Source organism: Polypterus senegalus, chromosome 6, assembly GCF_016835505.1.
Source record: "Polypterus senegalus isolate Bchr_013 chromosome 6, ASM1683550v1, whole genome shotgun sequence".
Lineage (NCBI taxonomy): Eukaryota > Metazoa > Chordata > Cladistia > Polypteriformes > Polypteridae > Polypterus > Polypterus senegalus.
This window is the reverse complement of record NC_053159.1, coordinates 125,196,914-125,220,507: the sequence shown is the minus strand read 5'-3', so window position 1 is coordinate 125,220,507 and position 23,594 is coordinate 125,196,914. Positions and strand designations below refer to the sequence as shown.

The following is a 23,594-nucleotide window of genomic DNA, read 5'->3' as shown; positions in this document are numbered from 1 at the left end:
ATTGCAGTTAAAAATACTCTGATAATTAGCCTTTTTTACTTTAAAATTCTTGTTACACATGTGTATATTTCTATTAAGTGCTTATCTAAGAGTGCACAAGTTATTTAAAGGGACAGCAATTGACAAACCTGTTTATTTCCACTAAATCCCCAGTACTCCTGTCTTTAAAATTTCATGCGTAGTAGAATATAAGTGAGATTAGTTTTTGCACATTTTTGTGCTTATCTAATCCTCACGTAGTATTTCGTTAAGGTATAGCTGTACACACATGCCACATGCCAAATTTTATGCCATGTGGAAAAAACTAGTAGTGAATCTTAATCTTGTTATTTTGAAGATTACTCTGAACAAGCTGAACGTTCCTTAGGAATTGCAAGGAGGACAAATTTCACATGGTTGTTTCTTCTGTTTTCCAATGAAATTAGAGATTTCAGAGGGTGTAGCAGGATTTGGAAACAAGTATGGTCTGTTTTACGGTGTAAAAGTGTCCAGAAAAAACACTTTAATCTCTTAAGGTTTTTTTTAAATTGGTGAACAGATTAATACTGGAAATACCCGAACTTTTAGCCTTGATTCCCAGCTTTCCAATAAAAGCTACCTATTCAGCATTCACTCTGCACAGGTAAGCTCAAATATAAAGCAAAACTGTGTCAATACTGGCTGAGGCTAGCTACCTCAAGAGGTGTTCCTGCCGGGATTCGTTTAAATGTTGATCCATCTTCAGATTACTTTCCCTGAAAGAGCTACACTTTAGAATACCCCAGCAAAAACCTCAACAGGCTTCTCCTTTCTGGCTTTGTATCCTGAACGCTACCTCTGAAAGGACTGCACAATCTTAACAGAATCCAAGGGCTAATCACTACCCATGACAGTACATAACCTAAATGGGTACAGTTTGTTTCATTAACTATCATCGGTCATTGATAAATGTCAGTAAATGGAAGGGCAAATCAGTACTGAAAACTATTTCAGTTAATTTTGTTTATTTGAAGACGAAACCAGGTGTAAATGTTAGATATGAAATCATACAGCGTAAATGATTCAAATCAGGATCATACAACAAGCTTCTTTTCAGGTGGCTATAGCTTTGATTGTTTCAGTCTTTGTTTTTGTTAAACGAGGCGGCATGATGCTAAGGAGCGGAGGGGTGGTCTGTAGGTGGCAAAGTCTGACTTAGTTCTCTACTCTTTGTCTGTTTCTCTCTCTGTCATCCTATTGTTCACAGTTATGATGTCTCTCTGACAGTGTATTTTAAAATCCTTTGAATTTATAGCATCTTCTTGGTCATCCATTTTCATGATAAAAACACTGCATTATATAAGAGATTGTATCAGTTAAAGTTTGACACAATTAATGTTCCCATGGTCTGGTTGATTGTTGGTTAAGTTACTTTTGGATAAACACGAAACTTGTAAAAGTCCCAAGCCTCCATTTCACATATTCTTGCAAGCACACACACTGGTCACTTTTCTAAGCTTAAACATATACATTATTAATAAACAATGACTCTTAACAATTTATATTTATTTTCCCAGAATTCCTGTCTAGTCTGTTTTGCGTACACCAAAGAATTTTAGCCACTTCCAAAATCTGACACCGTTGGGAAAACTGCCTCATGAATATTAAAGATCTAATGAGATAATTTGTACCTGCTTGCCATTTCAGTTACAGAACATTTTTATTATAAAATTTCAGTTTATGAGCTCTAAGACACAGTCTTGGTCATAAATTTAATGAGCCATTATCTAAATAATTCTAAAATAGAAACCACACTAAAAAAAACACAAATATTACAAGTGGTATTTAGCATACATGTAAAATCATACTTTTCCAACAGCATTACAGGTCAAAATCATAAGGACAAACGTAGAAAGAGGGTTGTATCACCATCAACATTTTGGTGCTTAGAGAATTGTTTTGATGCTGCTAATGATTGCAGCAATGAAGAAGTGCATGAAAAAATGTAGGACCCTTGAACAATGTACTGTGGATGAGGTAAGTGTTTTTTGGAACACAGCAACTACAAATGAACTTCTAAGGATTTTCTGAAAGACAGTGTTCCTATACGAAACTTGAAGTACGAATAAAAACTGAATGCAATGATGTGGAGGTGCCAACTTCTAATATTTTATTCAGAATAGAACATAAATCACGGAACAAAAGTTTAAACTAAGAAAATGTATCATTTTAAGGGAAAAATATGTTGATTCAGAATTTCATGGTGTCAACAAATCCCAAAAAAGTTGGGACAAGGCCATTTTCACCACTGTGTGGCATCTCCCCTTCTTCTTACAACACTCAACAGATGTCTGGGGACCGAGGAGATCAGTTTCTCAAGTTTAGAAATAGGAATGCTCTCCCATTCTTGTCTAATACAGGCCTCTAACTGTTCAATCGTCTTGGGCCTTCTTTGTCGCACCTTCCTCTTTATGATGCGCCAAATGTTCTCTATAGGTGAAAGATCTGGACTGCAGACTGGCCATTTCAGTACCCGGATCCTTCTCCTACGCAGCCATGATGTTGTGATTGATGCAGAGATGACGTGTGGATGGGAGCATATGTTGTTCTAGAACCTGAATATATTTTTCTGCATTGATGGTGCCTTTCCAGACATGCAAGCTGCCCATGCCACACGCACTAATGCAACCCCATACCATCAGAGATGCAGGCTTCTGAACTGAGCGTTGATAACAACTTGGGTTGTCCTTGTCCTCTTTGGTCCGGATGACATGGCGTCCCAGATTTCCAAAAAGAACTTTGAATTGTGACTTGTCTGACCACAGAACAGTCTTCCATTTTGCCACACTCCATTTTAAATGATCCCTGGCCCAGTGACAACGCCTGAGCTTGTGGATCTTGCTTAGAAATGGCTTCTTCTTTGCACTGTAGAGTTTCAGCTGGCAACAGTGGATGGCACGGTGGATTGTGTTCACTGACAATGATTTCTGGAAGTATTCCTGAGCCCATTCTATGATTTCCTTTACAGTAGCATTCCTGTCTGTGGTGCAGTGTCGTTTAAGGGCCCGGAGATCACGGGTATCCAGTATGGTTTTACGGCCTTGACCCTTACGCACAGAGATTGTTCCAGATTCTCTGAATCTTCGGATGATGTTATGCACAGTTGATGATGATAGATGCAAAGTCTTTGCAATTTTTCGCTGTGTAACACCTTTCTGATATTGCTCCACTATCTTTCTGCGCAACATTGTGGGAATTGGTGATCCTCTACCCATCTTGGCTTCTGAGAGACACTGCCACTCTGAGAAGCTCTTTTTATACCCAATCATGTTGCCAGTTGACCTAATTAGTGTTTATTGGTCTTCCAGCTCTTCGTTATGCTCAAATTTACTTTTTCCAGCCTCTTATTGCTACTTGTCCCAACTTTTTTGGGATTTGTTGACACCGTGAAATTTTGAATCAACATATTTTTCCTTTAAAATGATACATTTACTTGGATTAAACGTTTGATCTGTCATCTACGTTCTATTACAAATAAAATATTGACATTTGCCATCTCCACATCATTACATTCAGTTTTTATTCACAATTTGTTTAGTGTCCCAACTTTTTTGAAATCCGGTTTATATATATATATATGTGACAAATAAGCTAATTATTTAAAAAAAATAATGATGGAAATACTTCAATAATTTGGTTGCATAAGAACATTATGTACACTCTCAATATAAACAAAAGTAATTTGTCTTCACCATATATCGCTAACAATCTCTTATAAAAAAAATTTAAAAAGTGGACTGTCCGTACAGGACAGGATAGTATAAGTTTTATTATATACCATGTACATGAATTATGTGTATTTAATATAAATACCCCCAGTTTACATTATGCTTTACAGAGACTTTTTAAAAAAACATTTAACAAAGAACTGTTTCTTCCCTGTAAAGTCTTGTAAAGAGAAATCCATTCATCCATCCATTTTCCAACCCGCTGAATCCGAACACAGGGTCACGGAGGTTGCCGGAGCCAATCCCAGCCAACACAGGGCACAAGGCAGGAACTAATCCCGGGCAGGGTGACAACCCACCACAGGACACACACACGCACCAATCACACACTAGGGCCAATTTAGAATTGCCAATCCACCTAACCTGCATGTCTTTGGACTGTGGGAGGAAACCAGAGCGCCCAGAGGAAACCCACGCAGACACGGGGAGAACATGCAAACTCCACGCAGGGGGAAGCGAACCCGGGTCTCCTAACTGCGAGGCAGCAGCGCTACCACTGTGCCGCCCTGTAAAGAGAAATATATTTATATTTTTAAATCAGACAAGGAAATTCATTGTTTTAATATTAGTTCACCATATAGGTTATATTCAATGCACTTACCCTACCCCAAAAAAATAGTCTGCCAAAGTAGATATATAGTGGATGCTTTAATTATTTGGGAGTACCAGAAAAATATTTGTCATTACCATCAGGGAATAAGAACTGCTATATATTGCAATTTATTACATAGTTTTATTTCAGTTTTTAATGCTAAAAAGTGCTAGAGGCTTTCAGAAAGTAATGGGACGTTGGAGAAGTAGACATAGAATGTTTGTCATTGCACATACATAAATACAGGTTGTGTCTTGCCTTGCCTTTTTAGATAAGATAAGGATTTTCCTAGTTTATGACATGTTATTTGCCGATCTTAATGTGCCCCAACGTTGTACATAGATGCTCTGTCATTTCTCTGACTCTTCATGGTATCTCGTAACCTTTGTTGTAGCTTTTTGTGTTTATTTACACGTAATTTCTGTCTCTTTTCAGAAGAGCCTTTCTGTTAGTTTATTCAATTGCATAATTACTGAAATATGTAAGGATTGTTATTAGGATATACTCTAGTACCCTTTTGGGGAATAATACTGTTTGCATAAAAGTTGGATGCAGTCGAAATGGCAGTGATTAGTCAGTGTAAAGAAAGCAGATCTACATTGTTTTCAAAATCTCAACTGTCCATACTTTTAGAGTTTTTATTTGTGGTTTGGACATTTCAATTATGTTTTGTATATGGGTAGCAAATGAATAGTACTATGATCTTTTCGACAATGGAGACCTAATATATGTCTTTAACATTGCCACAACATTTATCAAGTATCTTACTATACCTAATAGAAACTGGTAAGAGGATTGTGTTGAAAATCCTTTAAAACAAAGACTTGAGCATTCGGGTTTTGCGAAGCTTATGATAAATGCAGTGAGTAACCTCAAGCGCAGCACTAGTAGTATTGGCACAAGATTGAACATAAATGAACAAAAACAATGCAGAATAGTATATTTCCTGATTCCCTAATTGGGCTCTAAAATAACAGTTCCATCGCAGATGATCAAATAGTCTCTCACCAAGTACTGAGTGCACTATATATTTGTGATTTAAATGCACCTACCTCCTTTTTTCCCCCCTGAGGGCTCAGTTCTGTTGACACACATCAAGGAGGAATCGTGTAGGTCAGGCATTGAATAGGGATGTCAAAGTAAAGACCATAATGCACAACTCACATTTTTTAAAGCATACTCTTAAATTGAGTAAAAATGAATCCCTTTTACTCCTCAGAGAATGAGAGTTGACAAGGAATGACGGGGGGGTTAGTGGTCTAGTGCCATGTCATCGAGGACCTCTACAGGTTCTTCCCAATGTCCATATTTGTGTCAATACTTCCCTTAATATCCACATGCACCACTGAAAATTTAACTAATTAACTTATCCAAATTCAGCTGAGGAACAAACAAACATAGCAGCAACTACCAGTTGCATATATAAGCAGTTCTGATGCCTGTACATTGATAAAGCCTTCTAAAATGAGTGAGATTTAAAAAGAAATAATAGATTTTGCCATTTCTCAGATTGAAACAACAAACATCAAAAGAATGATCACAACAATAGTACTGCAAATCAAAATTGGAAAACAAAACAAGTTGCTACAACCCTTGATGGCACAAAGAGCAAGTCATCACCACCACAGGATGTTGGTTATGAAGTTTCCAGTTACCTTGTTTTTATTTCACCTTTGTTTAAAAGAATGTAACACTTCAGTATGGACGTACTATTTTTTTGGGAAAGGTTTCAGCATGTTATTTCTTCGTCTACTGTACTTATCGAAATGCTTCACAGATGGTTATTAAATCTAAACATGCATTGTTTCTGTTTCAGCTAACCAGTGCTGCTGATATAATCATTTTAGAGTATTTTAAATTTTGAATTTGTCTATGAAAGTTAACTTTATCATAGCCATAATAAATTTAATCCTGAAAGCTCACCTTCAAAAAGTTAAAGCTTATAATGTATAAAGTGCATTTGAGTGTTGAAAGAAAAAAGGTGAATAATAAAGCAAGTAAAATGTTTTGCTAATCATTTTTCACTAAGAGCACACATTTGTTTAGCTTTTATAACAGCAGAACTAAATTTAATGTAAACAGTCTGTAGCCATGTGTCATTCAGTTAAGATTCAGATATGTATGCAGTTAAAAAGTTAAGATTTAATATTTTATGTTCTGTTTCATGCAATCCTGACCATTTATTTATAATGCTGTCGAATAAATTATTTGTTAGTAATGTGCATGGCCCATGCAATTTCCGGTCTGGATCTTACAATAGTGTATTGGTTTTCAATTTGTTTCTATGTGTGCATGTCATTTTCTGGAATCAATAAAGTAATTAACATAATAATGTGCTTGTCAAAGTGAAAGATTTTCAAGCACTATTGTTTGGTTTATCCCTTCTTTTAATTCACTGACACTGTTTGTTTTATTCTGGCCTAGGGTCATCACTAACACAAATATGAAACCTTACAAATTATAAATGTAAACATTCAAGAGACTCTGGGGCTCGCATGTTGTAGGGTAACAGCTAAAATTGGCCAAATATTATTAAAAGAAATATACTTGAATCAATGTGTAGTTGATATATGAACAAAGACTGTTTTTTCTAATGATTATGACAATCTTTTGGTCTTCATAACTTCAAACGCTGTGATAAGATGACATCTGTGTGAATAAGACCAAAACAGATGTTTGTTTACTCATGGAAAATAAATACCATCTCGCCCTTTATGAGCAAATACCTAATTCTTCTACACCCAGCTTTAAAAAATGTGTGCTTTGAACAAAAAATACAATAATTTTAACTGTTATATTGCAGTATGTAGAACAGAAATGAGTATGTGATTGTTTTTGCTTATATAACAAATGCTGCCGTGCAGAACCAGCAATGCTAATTCCCTTTAGATAAATAGGGGGCTCCACCCCCTGCTTGCTTCGCTGGCCCACCCCCAGGTTTGGTTATCTGGATATACAATTTAAAGACACTATAATTTTCATGGGAATTGTTACATACTGTTTTGATTCTATCTTGCGTCCCGTCTCCATGATCATAAATATACACCTGACTGAATTGTGATTTCTTCTAAATTAAACTTGTCATAGCTTTAATTGTTGCAAGACCACAGATTCTCATTGCATATGGTCCATTATTGTGTAAATCTATGTTTTGAGCATTGTATGATGCAAACGTGAAAAGATTATTGTAAACTCGGATATTTTGCCTGTAGTGTTTGTGGATGTCACTTTCACCAATCTTTTAATTCTCGCGGATACGGCTCTTCATTGGGAGGCAACACTACTTTTCACTGATGATGACATGAATTAGATGATCTACACGTCTCCGACTTAAACTTTAAAGCCTTACAATATCTATATACTTCTGACATATCACTTATGTCCTTATATTCGATCTCTTTTTGCTGTTCTGTTATTTCCCCAAGTAATAATTTCCTTTTGTTTGTGCTAATGCAATATTTACTCTCTCTCTTTTTTGAGCCTTTTGAGTTACACTGCTTTCATAATCTCTAACCTGCATGCCAACATTTTTGAACGTCTCTATGAAATGTTTTATTTCTGACCCCGATTGGACCTATGAGGTTTTCAATTCAACTTGGTCCGGGCTGATTATTACTTCCCTTATTTTCAGAATTTGCATAAAGTTCCTGTTCAACGCTTAGTCATTGACGTGCCATCTAGAACGTATAACATTTTTAAGAGCTGGGAGCACATGAAGTGTGTAAGCATTCCAACAACTGAGAGGTTAGATGTCTGTGATCTTGTTTTAAATTGTTTGCAAGTAGGACGTGACATGCAAAAGTGACAGGTCTTGCTTCCAAAGGTTGTAAAGTCTAGTATTGCGGGAAGTCAAATTGTCTTTCCATGAAGAACACGTCTTGAACCAAGATGTTTTTTATTATAATAGACTTTATTTTTTACCAATTTAGGGCAACACATCCCTTCTTCGGTAGTGGTATAGACCTCCTCCATTGAAATCAAATTATTGAGCAAAGTAGTAATTTAACAAAGAAGGTATAGTATTAGAATAATAAAGGGCTTATGTTCAAATTCCAAAATCAAAGTAAGGATGGCAATGACCTGAATCAAATAGTGTTGCTAAAGACAGTCAGTAAAGCACTGGAATGCACAGTGTTTGTTTTTTTTTAAAATATATACATTAAATAATTCACACTGACGCATCAGTGAACATGGAGATTTGTTCATGTTTCTTGTGTGAATACAGGGTTTAAATAAAATGCAAGATCTGATACTAGACTAATAATTGTGGAAGACGTATGGTGGTTTTTTAGAAATGGGATATCTATAGAAAATGATCCAATAATTACACTTTGCTGCTTTTTTTTTGGGAAGGCTTCAATAATTTTTGAGATCATATGTGATCCTATATTTAATCTGATGAATTTAATGCTAAGTATAAATATTCTAAAAAATTTTAGAGGGTTTGCTTCTGCTATTTCAGCTTCTGCTGAGCCTGTGGAGACCTCCCGTTGGACTGAAGAAGAAATGGAAATAGCTAAGAAAGGTAGGGTGTGCAGGTTTTCCTTTTTCTTTTTTTCTCCCTAACACTACTCTTGATTAATGTGTTAAACACAATTCATTTATGGATTGTTAAACACAAGAGAGAGAACTCTTTTCTTTTACTTTTAATAAAGTAGTTAGTGAAGCATGGTAGTGAGCCTGGAGCTTTTTTATTTTTTTAAATTTTGTAAGCTAAATACTTTTTTAATGCTGCAAAGAAATAGAAGTAGAGGAAAGATGATTGCTCATGGCCTAGTATTATTCACCTCAATGCATTAACGATAAAAGCACAAACTTTTGCATTTAAGCATTCTAAATGCCTTGTGTTCTACATTCCTTTTTCTTACTCATCAACAGTTGAAAATGGCGTAGAATACTCAATGACTTGAGAACAATAGATGATTCTTCTTAGAAAGAGTGATTAGTAGGTTAGTTTTTCAGTGGTTCACCTGTTTGACTACTGTAGTGGCTTATTCATCACCAGAATATTCTGGTCTTAAGGTATTTTAATTGACTACATTAAACCTCTATAGAGAGAACTATGTTCAAGTAGTTGTGAGCTACAAAGGGTAATGCCACGTATCTAAAATTAATGACAGTGTTTTAGAGATTGTGGCATACATACTGTAATACAATAGACTGTGTTTATATGATGAATTCAAGGTTTACTGTAACTATTAGACAGAAGAGGCCAGACAATTCCAGAATTGTAATCAGGACTTTGTTTATCATTTTTTTTCTTTCTTAAAATCCTTATTCCACCAATCAAATGTTATCTTAATTTTTTTGTTTCAATGTAGTAAAGTTAAATTAAATGGCGCTTTAAATGATAGTTTTATTATTTTCAGAAAACATCTATTTGTGGTGGTTTTCTTTTTAAACTGTGCCTTTAATATAAAACACAATTTGGAGCACTTTCTGTATCATTTGTAACCTAGAAATTCAATCTTTTAATGATTATAACAAACTTTTTCCAGGTATTGTATTTATACATCATAGCAATATTATTCTGAAAATAATTTTTCACAATAGAGATGTAATCTTAATTCTACAATGTCATCTGTCTCTGTGTTACATTTTAATTAAATATTTATTTATTGATTGATTTCTCTAAGGACACGTATTAAGGCAAGATAGTTGTCTGTAATACAGCATTTTAATGTATGATCTGCACAGATAGCTCTCTCTTTGCTAGCTTCAGTTTTTTCAGGATTTTGTAATCTTCCAGATTTTTTTTTTCTTTTACCTTTTTAAACATGGTGTGTTTAATTATTGGCCTCGCTTTATGAATATCATGCAGATTTAATTGGAAAATAAAACTCATTTGTTGTTTGTATTTTTAGGTAGCTCCACAATATTTATATAATTCTTTTCTGAAATCTGTGTAGCTATGGTGTATACCTGAACACTTTTGATATGTGTAGACTTAACACTAAAACAAACTATTTGTTCATGATTTAATAAGCAGATTTTGCAGGCGCAATTAGAGAATTCCAATAGCAAGATAATGGCCTAACTGACACCTAACATTAAAACTAATTTTAATAATTCATTTCTCACTTTTTGTTCACAGGATTAGTTGAACATGGGCGGAATTGGGCAGCAATTGCCAAGATGGTGGGCACAAAGAGCGAGGCCCAGTGCAAGAATTTTTATTTTAACTATAAGAGACGACACAACTTGGATTATCTCCTTCAGCAGCACAAACAAGTAATTAAATATTATACACTTTATTGGTTGTTTGCCTTTATGTTAAACTGTTTCGTATTTCTACTTTTGCATCTCTTAATAAATGTGCCTGTTTAGCAAAACAAATTCAGATTCTGAAATCTCAAGATATACATTCATCTTAGTCTTCATTTAATGTGTTTTTAAATAAATGGGCTAAAATTAGCCATCTATTCATAGACTTAGCAGTTGTGTTAATGAGTATTATAAGGATCTGTTTATGATTCATTTTTATATAAAGTTACAGTGCTGTTCTGATTGCTTCTGTCTGTTAAATTTAGCTGTTTCACATTTTATAAGTATTACAGTGGTGTTTGAAAGCTTGTGAACCCTTTAGAATTTTCTATATTTCTGCATAAATATGACCTAAAGCATCATCAGATTTTCACTCAAGTCTGAAAAGTAGATAAAGAGAAACCAGTTAAACAAATGAGACAAAAATATTATACTTGGTCATTTATTTATTATTACATATTTGTGAGTGGCAAAAGTATGTGAACCTTTGCTTTCAGTATCTGGTGTGGCCCCCCTTTTGCAGCAATAACTGCAACTAAGCGTTTCCGGTAACTTTTTTGATCATTCCTGCACACCGGCTTGGAGGAATTTTAGCCCATTCCTCCATACAGAACAGCTTCTACTCTGGGATGTTGGTGGGTTTCCTCACATTAACTGCTCGCTTCAGGTCCTTCCACAACATTTCGATTGGATTAAGGTCGGGACTTTGACTTGGCCATTCCAAAAAATTAACTTTATTCTTCTTTAACCATTCTTTAGTAGAACGACTTGTGTGCTTAGGATCGTTGTCTTGCTGCAGATTCAGTTCCTGGACAGATGTCCTGACATTTTCCTTTAGAATTCTCTGATATAATTCAGAATTCATTGTTAACATTAATGAAGGCAAGCCATCCTGGCCCAGATGCAGCAAAACAGGCTAAAACCATGATACTACCACCACCATGTTTCACAGATGGGATAAGGTTCTTATGTTGGAATGCAGTGTTTTCCTTTCTTCAAACATAACACTTTTCATTTAAACCAAAAAGTTCTATTTTGTGCACAAAACATTCTTCCAATAGCCTGCTGGTTTGTCCACGTGATCTTTAGCAAACTGCAAACGAGCAGCAATTTTGTTTTTTTTTGGAGAGCAGTGGCCTTCTCCTTGCAACCCTGCCATGCCCACCATTGTTGTTCAGTGTTCTCCTGATAGTGGTATCATGAACATGAACATTAGCCAATGTGAGAGAGGCCTTCAGTTGCTTAGAAGTTACTCTGGGGTCCTTTGTGACCTCGCAGACTATTACACACCTTGCTCTTGGAGTAGTCTCTGTTGGTCGACCACTCCTTGGGAGGGTAACAATGGTCTTGAATTTCCTCCATTTGTACACAATCTGTCTGACTGTGGATTCTCTTTAGAGATGGTTTTGTAACCTTTTCCAGCCTGATGACCATCAACAACTCTCTTTCTGAGGTCCTCAGAAATCTCCTTTGTTCGCGCCATGATACACTTCCACAAACGTGTGTTATGAAGAGCAGACTTTGATAGATCCCTGTTCTTTAAATAACACAGGGTGCCCACTCACACCTGATTATCATCCCGTTAATTGAAAACACCTGACTCGAATTTCACCTTCAAACTAACTGCTAATACTAGAGGTTCACATACTTTTGCCACTCATAAATATGTAATATTCGATCATTTTCCTCAATAAATAAATGACCAAGTATAACATTTTTGTCTCATTTGTTTAACTGGTTTCTCTTGATCTACTTTTAGGACTTGAGTGAAAACCTGATGATGTTTTGGGTCATATTTATGCAGAAATATAGAAAATTCTAAAGGGTTCACAAACTTCCAAGCACCACTGTATGTTAGTTGATTAATATCTTGGTACACAGAGTATAAAGATGTATTTATCCTGTTTTGGTATGAACCTTTTTGAGTTTACTATAACATCAGTGTTTGCATTAATACATCAAGCTACTTTTTCCATTTGTTCTTTAAATGTTAATTTATCTATATTCTTCCAAAATGCTAACTTTCAAAGGTATATGAAAGTGCTAAAATTCAGATTGTTTTATGGTAGTGTTTACATGTATTGAAAGTTTTAATTGTTTTAAATGCAGACAATTTTCAAAGAATGTGAAGATCATAACTGTTAGGTTTCCTTGTGCATAATTCTTTCAGAACAGGCTTCTGCCTTACTGTGGCATTGATTTTAATTAAGTGGGTTCAGAAATATTAGTAAAGATGCACTATTGAAGCCAGCACAAGCCCATCCTATCTTTCTTTTCTTTTTTTATCATTTAAATTTTTTTGCAGGAAGCATTGAAGAGGTTTATTTTAGAACTACTTGCTTTTAAATGTCAAAGATTGTATTTGCATACTGAATGTTTTAGAATAGTGTTGTGAAATTATATATTACTTCTATTCTTTTTTTGTTTAATCCATAATATATTGAAAGGGTAAAAACACTCAACAATGTTGGATTTTGTTTTTAAAAGCATTAAGATAAAATTTGGTCTTTTATTAAGCGATAACTAAATAATTCATTGCATAGATAAACATGTTTGTTCCTAGGTAAATTCAAAAATTATATTTAAATGTTCCAAATTTGAAACAAATTGCTATTCTGTTGTAACGCTATACAACTGTTGTTTTATGGTGCCAAGGAAATCGGAATGTTTAATGATTTTGGTAATCCTAACTGAACCATTTAGTATGGCTTTTCTGTATTTTTAAAGTTGTAATTAAATTACCTTTCAACTGGTTAACAGATGTCAGAATCCAACTATTTATGTCAGCTGCTGGTCAGATTGGAAGTGGGTCATGGCAACTACCAGAAATAAAGCTCGATCTTCCTGATATTTATATTCATTTTTTTTATTATTATTGTTTTTTTTTTATATATAATTAAGTGTAATACAGTAATCCCTCGCTATATCGCGCTTTGACTTTCGCGGCTTCACTCTATCGCGGATTTTAAATGTAAGCACATCTAAATATATATCACGGATTTTTGCTGGTTCGCTTTCTGCGGACAATGGGTCTTTTAATTTAGGTTACATGCTTCCTCAGTTTGATTGCCCCGTTGATTTTATACAAGGGACGCTATTGGCGGATGGCTTAGAAGCTACCCAATCAGAGCATGTATTACATATTAACTAAAACTCCTCAATGCTATAAGATATGCTTCCCGCGGCGCTTGTTTTGTTTGCTTCTCTCTGTCTCTCTCACTCTCTTTGCCTGACGGAGGGGGTGTGAGCAGAGGGGGCTGTTTACACAGTGGCTGTTTGCCTAGAAGATAGGACGCTCCTCTACAAAATGCCGCTTTATTGCGGTGCTTCTGTATACTTAAAAGCACGTATTGATTTTTTGATTGTTTGCTTTTCTTAGCGGCGCTCTCTGACATTATCTGCTCTTCACGGTGCTCCTTTGAAGATAAGATATGTTTGCATTCTTTTAATTGTGAGAAAGAACTGCCATCTCTGTCTTGTAATGAAGCACAGTTTAAACGTTTGACTAAAGGGTGTTATTTCATGTCTAGAGGGCTCTAATAATGTTAACAGGGTGGGAGAGTCTATAAGGGCTTAAAATATATAAAAATAACCATACAAACATATGGTTTCTACTTTGCGGATTTTCACCTATCGCGGGGGGGTCTGGAACGCAACCCCCGCGATCGAGGAGGGATTACTGTATTTAGAAGGTCGTAAACAGGTTTTCTATGCTCTAACTGCGAAAATATTCGATTTATAAATAAAGAATCCTACTTCGCGGAAATTCATTTATCGCGGCAGAGTCTGGAATGGATTAACCGCGATAAACGAGGGTTGACTGTATACTGTAATGGTAACTCTGCGACCTGTTTAGTTTTCATTGTTTCAGAGTAGCTTCAAATTAGTCTCCTGGCCATAATTATTTCACTGGAAAAAGCACGTACATAGTTTTTAAGGTCAAAAATATCATAAGCTTAAATGGCTTTTGATAAGAACATTGTGAATTTATTTACAGGGTTCAAGGAGATCCAGGGAAGATCGTGATGTGTCCCAGTGTGAAAGTGTTGCATCTACTGTGTCTGCTCCGGAGGATGAAGAAAATGAAGGCTCCAATGAAGAAGAAAACCCAGAGGACAGTGAAGGTACTCCAGCTTCTGAGTGATTATCGAATTTGACAACTTTTGAGCATCTTTGCTACACTTTACATTTGAATTGTTACATTGTTCTTTAGGTGCAGAGAACAGTTCTGATACAGAAAGTGCATCATCTCCATCTCAAATGGACACTAACAAGGCTAGTGAAGAAATGTCAGAATGTGCCAAAACCTGTCGTGATAGCAGTGAATCATCAGCTGATCTTGCAAACCAAACAAAAATCTTGCCTGAAATGTCCCCCGTGTCTGGTTCTGCATGTGCAAGGCCTCATGAGAACCAGTTTTCAGAAATGCATGTTAAAGAGGAAAAGAGTCCAGAGGAGGTTGAATCCACAAACCAGGATGAAAGAAGTCGAATTGCATATGAGCAGCATGTGCAGACCAAAGTGGAACCTGTTGATATTGAAATAAAATCAGTTGCTGATGTCCAAATTAAAATTGAAGCTGATACCAAAGACAAAGGCACTGAGAAGGAAAATGAAAAGGGGGAGCAGGAGGAAATGGAGCTTGGTCTTCCACAACAGGAACAGAAACAAGAGTCACATTCCGATAATGATTCCAGCGCAACCTGCAGTGCCGATGAGGATATTGATGGAGAGCAAGATACTTCCAGGTAAGAGAGAGCAAAAAATTGTATTCCTATGAGCGACAACAAATTATTTTTTATCCATATTCCTTGATAGATAATTTGTTATCCTTGAATTTTGAATGTCCTTAAGTAAAGCATGCATTGCAAAATGCAAAAAATGAAATTATAAACCTATATTATTATTCTGTTGCTCATTATATTTTTTCGGTCTAAATGTGGCATAATTGCAATTTAAACATTAAGCTAAATATAAAACACTATTTTAATTCAACCTCCCAGTCACATCCGTGATGAGTAGCACCAGTAATCCTATTATAATAAGCTGCAGTAAAACAGTGTACAGAATAACATTAAGTATTTCATTATTGATTTCTTTGATTCAAGATAAGCTATCAAACAATCAGAATTTCAAAATAGATTTTCCTGCTTTGTAGTAAACATACCATACATAAAGAACAAAATTAAAGAAGCATTTTTTGTTATTGAAACTATATGAAAGTTTGCATTTTCATTATTGTGACTTACTTTTCCCAGCATGTCTTTTATAGTTATAGTTAAATATATAATGCTTATGCCAAAAGCGTTAATATTTCCAAACTAATCTCTGTTATCTCATATCTTAGTCACAAGCAAGTGCATCATCTCCATCTCAACAATATCTGATGTTTTAAATGTTTCTCAGTTGGACTCTCGTACATCCAAAATTTAGCAATACAAGATCTTAATGAGTGTTTTCTTAAGTTTCAGTCAGTTGAGTGTAGTCATTAAAATACATCATCAATTTAAGTAATTAGTTGGCAAGTTCTGATGAAATACATTGTTCTTGAAGGAAATATACTAACACTGAGCAAGTGAAAGTTTGTCTTAATCTTTTAAAACTTGTCTTTTTAAGGGTTGCAGGGATAGCAGTTTTTACAGAAGTGCCTTATTCCCTTTTCTCAGTTTATTACCCTCCTTTAATGTTGAAGTCAGTAGTCCTGCCTTCTCCCTATCCAAAATAATGACTGCACCAGTACATTTCCTGTGAACAGAACACACTACTTAATAGCTTGATGTTACATATACAGTTACACTGTACACAAGTGATATTGACAAGTTTAGAAATGCATTCATTCAGACGCAGGGGAATGGATCTGTGAAGCAGCTGCTCTAACTACTGCACTACTGTATAGTAATGGTTAGATGTCTATGACAGCTATTCACATTCCACATTTTGATTACATGCTAATTTTTCCCAGTCAAATGAGAGTACATTAATTAAATTCTCAGACAAACTTGGCACACTCGCTTATCTGCCCCAGTGAATTGAGGTATCTATGTATTGTGCAAGTGTAATTGTCATTGTTTTGTGACAAGAGACATGCCGTTATAAAAATTACACAAATTCTGCTTGGCCAGATTTGAATATCCTAGTCAAAACCACCAGAAAACCTGGCACATTTTGTCATCCACTGTATTGAGCAGATCAACTGCAATAGTTAAAGGACACAGTAAACAGTTACATTTTTTATCGGGTTTTTAACAAGAGGGGTTCCTAAGTTAAATTGCCGATGATATTTGCTTAGCCCAAACATAGCAGTGAAATTCATTGGCTAAATAGCTACATTATGTTTGTGGTGATGCGATAAAGAGAAGACTCCGTTCAGTTTTAGGGTTTTACATATCTCCGGCAAGGATGGTCAGATAATGTTTATTTGAAAAACAGTATATAGCACATTTTACTTTGTTGTTATTTAACCACTTTAATCCTTTAGAGTACTTGTTATATATTATAGTCCCATGCTGCAAATAATGGGAACATGACAGGTTTGCAAGCATATGTGATAGGTGTTCTTGTGTTGTCTTGAACTACATTCACATGCACTTTAACACAGGAGTCTATTTTAAAATGATCTGACATGCTTTAATCATTGTGTCCCTGTTAAACATTGCTGTCTTAACTGTGCTACTGATATGGAAGGAGGCAGACTTTGCCAGTAAAAAAGGATTATTATACCACATCCTATTATAATCCAAATTTAGTTGGGAAAAAATCTAACTACAGTTTAAAACCGCAATCTCTCTTTACACAAAGCTGTAAAATTGAACTGGGCTAAAGTGATTTAACCATTTAGAGCACCACTAAAATGTTATAGTTCTGTTTATATGAAAGGGGCAGGGAGAGATGTGTGCCATTAGACAGTGGTGATACAGGATATGAGAAGCTGGGGGCAATACATGAACCATCCAGTAGCATTGGTGCATCCCTTGTTAAAATTAGGCTTGACTTGAATTCCATTAATACTATCCTCATAAGTTCCCCCTTTTTTTCTAAACAGTGTTCATGCTTCGACTATAGTTCACAACAATTAAAACTATTTTTCACAACATTTACTTAACAACACTAAAGGTGGCCTTGTGTGGTATATACATAGAATTCAAAGGGCACTACTGTTGAAATGTATTTTAAACAATATGTGTCGTATTGTGTTTTGCTGCTTGAAACACAAATGTCACCCTAGATTACTCCAACAGTTACAACTTTAGAAAGTTGTGTTTAACTATTGCTTTAAGAACTCGGCTATGTATAATCTTTTTAGACCTGGTTAAGAATTAACAATAATTATACATGGGTTGTGTTCCTTGTGCTTAGTCAGTATTATACATTTTCAAGGTAAAGTTTGTGAACCCTTTGGAATTACAGTACCTGGATGTATGTATTAATCAATCATAAAAGAGTGATTGCAATAAGGGACATACACTAATAATAAAACATAAACAATTTCATTTTTCATAGCAATACTGAACATATTGTTTAAATATTCATGGCTGTGTAAAACTGATGTGAACCATTGTATTTAGAAACTGGTAGAACCTTCTTTAGCAGCAGTGATCTTTTCCACAAAAGTTTTGTGTAGCTGCTGATTAGAAGTGTAAAATGGTTAGGAGGAATTTTACACCATTTCTACATATGAAACTGTTTCAGATAATTATTATGTCAGTGATTCCTGGTGTGAACAGCTCTCTACATGTCATATAACAGCATTTCAGTTTGTTGACTTAACTCTGGTTTGGTCATTCCAGAATATAAATATTCTTCTGTTTAAGTCATTCTTTTGCTTTACTCCTGTGTTGAGGTTAATTCTGTCAAGAATCAGATGTTGGACCAATTCCATGACAACTGTATAAAATTTCTTAATGCAATTTTAAATTAATTGTTATCTCTACAACAGCAAGCTGTCCAGGCTGTAAGGTAACAAAGCAGTCACAAACCATAATTCTCCTGTTACCATACTTCATGATTGGATTGAGGTTTTCGTGTGCACTGTTTCTTTCCCCCAACAGAAAAGTGTTATGCGTTTCTACCCAAGAATGCAACTATAGAACATTTTCTTAGAAGTGTTATGTTTCCTTAGGAGAGCAGTGGTTTTCACCATGGTGTCCTTCCATGAACACCTTTTATGTTCAGTGTTTTTCCTATAGTGCATACATGATCAGAGACTTTGATAAATTAGAGTAGAAAGCATTTTTCTTTTCTCCTGGTGGCTAATTGTTGTAGTAATATGTGTTGTAAAATACTTTGAGTTGAATTCTATTTTTTTAAAGTGTACTATTGAAATAAATGTTGATGATTATGTTGAAGCATGACATGTTGTGAAGTTCCTAAGTAACAGTTGCATTGGTGACTTGTATTAGCAGTATAAACTGGGTTTCTGTTGATATTTAATTGATTTGAAGAGTAATTATACCATTTAGCATACTTGTATCTAAGATTAGAGAGTGATGAAAGATATGTTCAATCAGTAATTTTTTTTCTTTAGGTTTTCAGTAGAGAAGCCATCTTTGCTTAGTCCGCCAGGCTCAGTGCTAGTTTCATCTTCAATGAAGCAAACTCATATGGATGTGCATCAGCTGCATCAGAGAGCAGCCACCATCCCTCCAATGGTTAGTGTTTCTAGAAATCTTCAAAATTAAAAAAATATATGTTTTTCATATTGGCTTTTGAAGAAAACCCTGAAGGGAGGACTGCTTTCAAAAGTGCCCTACTTTTATTTTTGTTTTATAGAATGCAATGTTTGCTGCTGTTCCAATGAGTGGTCTGGCATTGTTGCAAAGGCAGATTAAAGCGGTACATGAGTCGTCCCATTTAGAAGACCGTCAGAGACATGATCAATTGGAGACTGATCATCACAGCTCCACCAGTCCCCAGCTTGGTACCAGAAGTCCTACTGTTCTTGACAGAGAAGGTAGGTATTACAAAGTTGTGTGTCATTTGGTCATCATGAATGTATGAGAAAAAATTTACAAATATTCACTTTAGAAATTGTTGTACTTTAAGACCAAACCAAATTAAAGACCAACTGTCTCTTTATATTTGAGTAGTATAAAGAGATCACTATTTTTTTCCCCCTTACATTGCAAGTGTTAAAAATGTTTTATATGCCACTAGTCTTGTATAAGAAGATTACTAAAAAACTACTTTCCTTATTTCTTTTTGTTTTAGAGAATTTTGATCTGTTTTTTTTTTTTTAGTTTTTTTTTTTAAACACACGGTATATACCCTTTCTGTGTGTGTTTTTCATCCTTGGGTAATAAGTTGTTGTGCTCTTTAGCTTTTACATCTATCAAGTTCTTTAGTGACTGTTATTCATTAGGGAGTCTTACTGAGCTTATACATTACATTACTAAAGCTAATACATAGTTCTGTGAGAAATGCAACAGGCTACACGTTGATGTTTAAATTGAAGTTACATTAACTCATACTCAGTACTCAACATCCCTCCCTACGCAGTTCAGACAGCTATGGCAACAAAGAGCCCCTTGTAAAATAGCTCCTCATCTATATTGAAACAGCTTGTGTTGCAGGATTGACATGGTGAGTTTCTCTTCACAGTAGAAACTGAGACTTGCTTTTTTGATTACTGCTAAGCTGTGCTGTGAGGCACCTATCATGCAAGCTGGTAACCCTCAGAAACTTGTCTTCTGATTGGGTTATGACTTTGAGTCTGCCAAATCTCTTCCAATTAGAGTATCTTCCAGTTTTCAGTTGCCTTTGCTTGTGTAGGACGCTGTACTTTTTGCAATTTCTCTAAATGAAAGGCCTACATTTCTAAGGGTAATAATACTCGGTCTCATTTAATTTGTTAATTGTCATTTTCTTGCCATTATCACTGTAATATTGCCGAAATAGTACTTTGTACGGTTTAGTAACACTGTCTGTTCCAACTCTCCTTTAAGACAGAGAGAAGGCTTTTAAGTAATCAGTAGAAGTTGGGACACCTGTGCAAATTGTTTGCTTCAGCCTGTAAGGCTTAATTAATTTAATTGCTGCTGAATATACGTAGGTAGTAAACTATTAGTTATCCCTGAAAAAAGCCCATTTGTAATATTCTGAAATTTTCTTTTTTTCAAGGTTGTGCTAACTTAAACTTTAAATGTAAACATCTGGCAGTTTACTGCTTACCTTTTCAGGATTGTAGGTCATTCATTGCATTTGAACTGATTAAATGTAAAGAAAAACTGAGGTGTTCTAAAATTTGGACCAGTAGTATATATGATTAAGAGGAGTATTTTAGTTGCAGCATTTAGTTGTTTAATTACTCTCTTAGGAGTGAATTACAGTAATATAGTTGGCTATAAGTAAAAGTGTGAATTAATTTTTCAGCATCTCTATTTGTAATGTAATATATTTACTATGTTGACTGAGACTGAAAGCACACAACATACATGATACAAGGCACCTTATCTCTGCCAGTTTGAATTATCAGGCTGCTTTTTAGCTTTTTAACGAGTTGAAGTTCAGGTTTAAAGCCTGTAACAGAGTTGTTGTGGCGTATAGACATTGAGTAACATTAAACATAATACTAAACTTACAAAATTACATTTTTATCAAATGTCTTGAAGAAAAAATAGTTCAATTGAATCAGTATATGTAAAATTGGAAATTAACACATACAATTTACATTCAGTCAGGATTGGACTTTTTACTCTTTTGTATTTGAGAGGTCAGTGACATTTATCAAGTAAAGTATTGGTTGTCATGTACTGATTAAAGTTATACAAGATCAGATTGTTGTGAACGAAATCCTCACAGAAAGTATGTGCACACTCCAGCTTTTGGAATAATGTTGTGAATGGCTTTCAGCTGGAGTTTCTTTTATCCAGACTTTTCAGATCCTCACTGTTTACAATAAGCTGAAAGAGACCTCCTCCTCTTCCTCGTCCTCCACCTCCTGTTTCTCTTGACTTACATTATTTTTTGCATGTAGCAGAGGTAGAATTGATGTTAACATGAAGTTTAAATAACCGTTCCTGGACGAGAGGCGAGAAGTTCAAACCAGTAAGCACATCTGATTAAAAAAAAAGTTTCCATTGCAGAGGGAATTTTCTTCTCTTTCTCCTTGTACAAAATTCTGTCAATTGTAAACAATCATATTACAAGCTGTCTAATGAAAAGTCTTTTCCTAGATATAATGCCCAAAGACAAGATAGTATCTCTCACAGAACTGCATCTAGGATAATATACTTTTTACTAACATAACAGTTCAGGTTATATTAAAGATTTTCATTTTTTTTTTTATAGTGCTATCAGCAAAGACATGTAATGTTCCCATTTTGTATTAACTACAACTTGTGTTTTTTTATTTTTATTTTATTTTATTGATATAATTTGAAGAAAACAACAATCCATGCACCCAAGTCAGACTTAACAAATCAGAATTAAACTCTGCTCGAGTGAAAGAAAGGAGAGGCAACAGCAAGAGTAAATCTTTAAAAAAACAACAAAGAAAGAAGAATGTCCTTTTCCCCCAATACAAATCCTTTTTCTAAGATTTTGATTTATTAGATCTTGCCATATTTAAAAAAATAAATAAAATAAAATTTTAACAGATCCTCTAAGTGAGAATTTTTTTTTCTAATTTCAAATTGTATTGAACATCAGTTACCCACTGACTGTTAGTTACAAGCATTAGTAGTTATATTAATTACAACTTGTATTTTGTTGGTACAGAATACTGGGTTTCTTCCTCACTGTGGTATTTAAATGCATCTGTTCTAGAATCCAATCTTCAATCAAGCAAATGTGGAAGATTCAGATGTGTTTTTATTTTCTTTACTTTTAAAATTGTATGAAATTTCTTTGCAGGTAAACCATTTACATACATGCCTTATGAGATGAAGATGTCAATGGATCATGAAATGCAGGGTATTACAAATTCAGGCAGGTCAGCGTCACCTTACAGACTTTCTCCAAGAGAAATGAACAAAGCTTCCCCACAGCCAGATATTCATGCAACCCGACATGGTATGCCACCAGGTAATTATCATGTTCCTATTTGTACATCTTATCTTGCTCTCTTATCCCACTTGCTTGCTGGTTCTTACATATCTTTTATAATTTTATTTTTAGGCTGGTGTTTTTAAGGTTTCTTTTTTGTGGAGACATTTACTAGTTCATGTCAAACTGCATGTACATACAGAAAATGATCTTGCATCATGGTTGAAATAGTACTGTCAGGACCTTCAGACCTGTGCTTGGCATTATTTTGGATTTAGTTGGTATCTAGATAGTGGGCTGTTTTTTGGCTGAGTAGTATCTTGCAAAAACTTCTTATACTCTTAAGACACTCAAGGATTCAAGTATCTGATCAAACAGTAGTAATTTATTTCAGTGCTGGGCTAAGTTTGAAATATGAAAATTAATGAAAAATTCTTAAATTAGGAGTTGTCATCTTTTTTGTGCTTTGTGAATAATTTAAAATTAAAAAAAAATATATAAATAATCCTATCTTAAATTGTAATTTTGATCGGGTGGCATGGTGGCGCAGTGGTAGTGCTGCTGCCTCGCAGTTAGAAAACCCGTGTTCGCTTCCCGGGTCCTCCCTGCATCGAGTTTGCATGTTCTTTCTGTCTAGGATTTGTTTCCTGCCTTGCGCACTGTGTTGGCTGGGATTGGCTTCGGCAGACCCCCCCGTGACCCTTTAGTTAGGATATAGCGGGTTGGATAATGGATGGATGGATGTATTTTTGATAAGAATATATTATTTGGAACCCTTATGTATCATTATTTTACACATGTAAAGGAAACCACGATAACACTGCCCTTTTTAACACTAGTATCCCTGAAGCCTATGAAAAAAGTCATAATCCCATGCCACCTTAAATTCCTTAGCATTTCTCCATTAGCTTTTGTTTTGAAAGTGTGTAGATCAGCACAAGCAGCAAGCAGCCTACTATTCCATCCCCCCACTGCCGCAGCTCAATTCGGACAAAAAGTTGTCCCAGCTC

The 23,594-nt window shown here is 35.1% G+C and overlaps 1 protein-coding gene across 8 annotated transcripts in view; it reads left to right on the top strand.

Moving 5' to 3' along the window:
- The window catches only part of ncor1 (nuclear receptor corepressor 1), a 201,191-nt gene that overhangs the window by 100,543 nt on the left and 77,054 nt on the right, over positions 1–23,594 (top strand). For all 8 annotated transcript variants that reach the window (XM_039757063.1, XM_039757058.1, XM_039757064.1 and 5 more), the window contains 7 exons: positions 8,801–8,863; positions 10,433–10,569; positions 14,600–14,726; positions 14,816–15,350; positions 19,127–19,250; positions 19,372–19,552; positions 22,453–22,623. In XM_039757063.1, the coding sequence (XP_039612997.1) occupies positions 8,801–8,863; positions 10,433–10,569; positions 14,600–14,726; positions 14,816–15,350; positions 19,127–19,250; positions 19,372–19,552; positions 22,453–22,623 (1,338 nt within the window). The remainder of the gene's footprint in view (positions 1–8,800; positions 8,864–10,432; positions 10,570–14,599; positions 14,727–14,815; positions 15,351–19,126; positions 19,251–19,371; positions 19,553–22,452; positions 22,624–23,594) is intronic.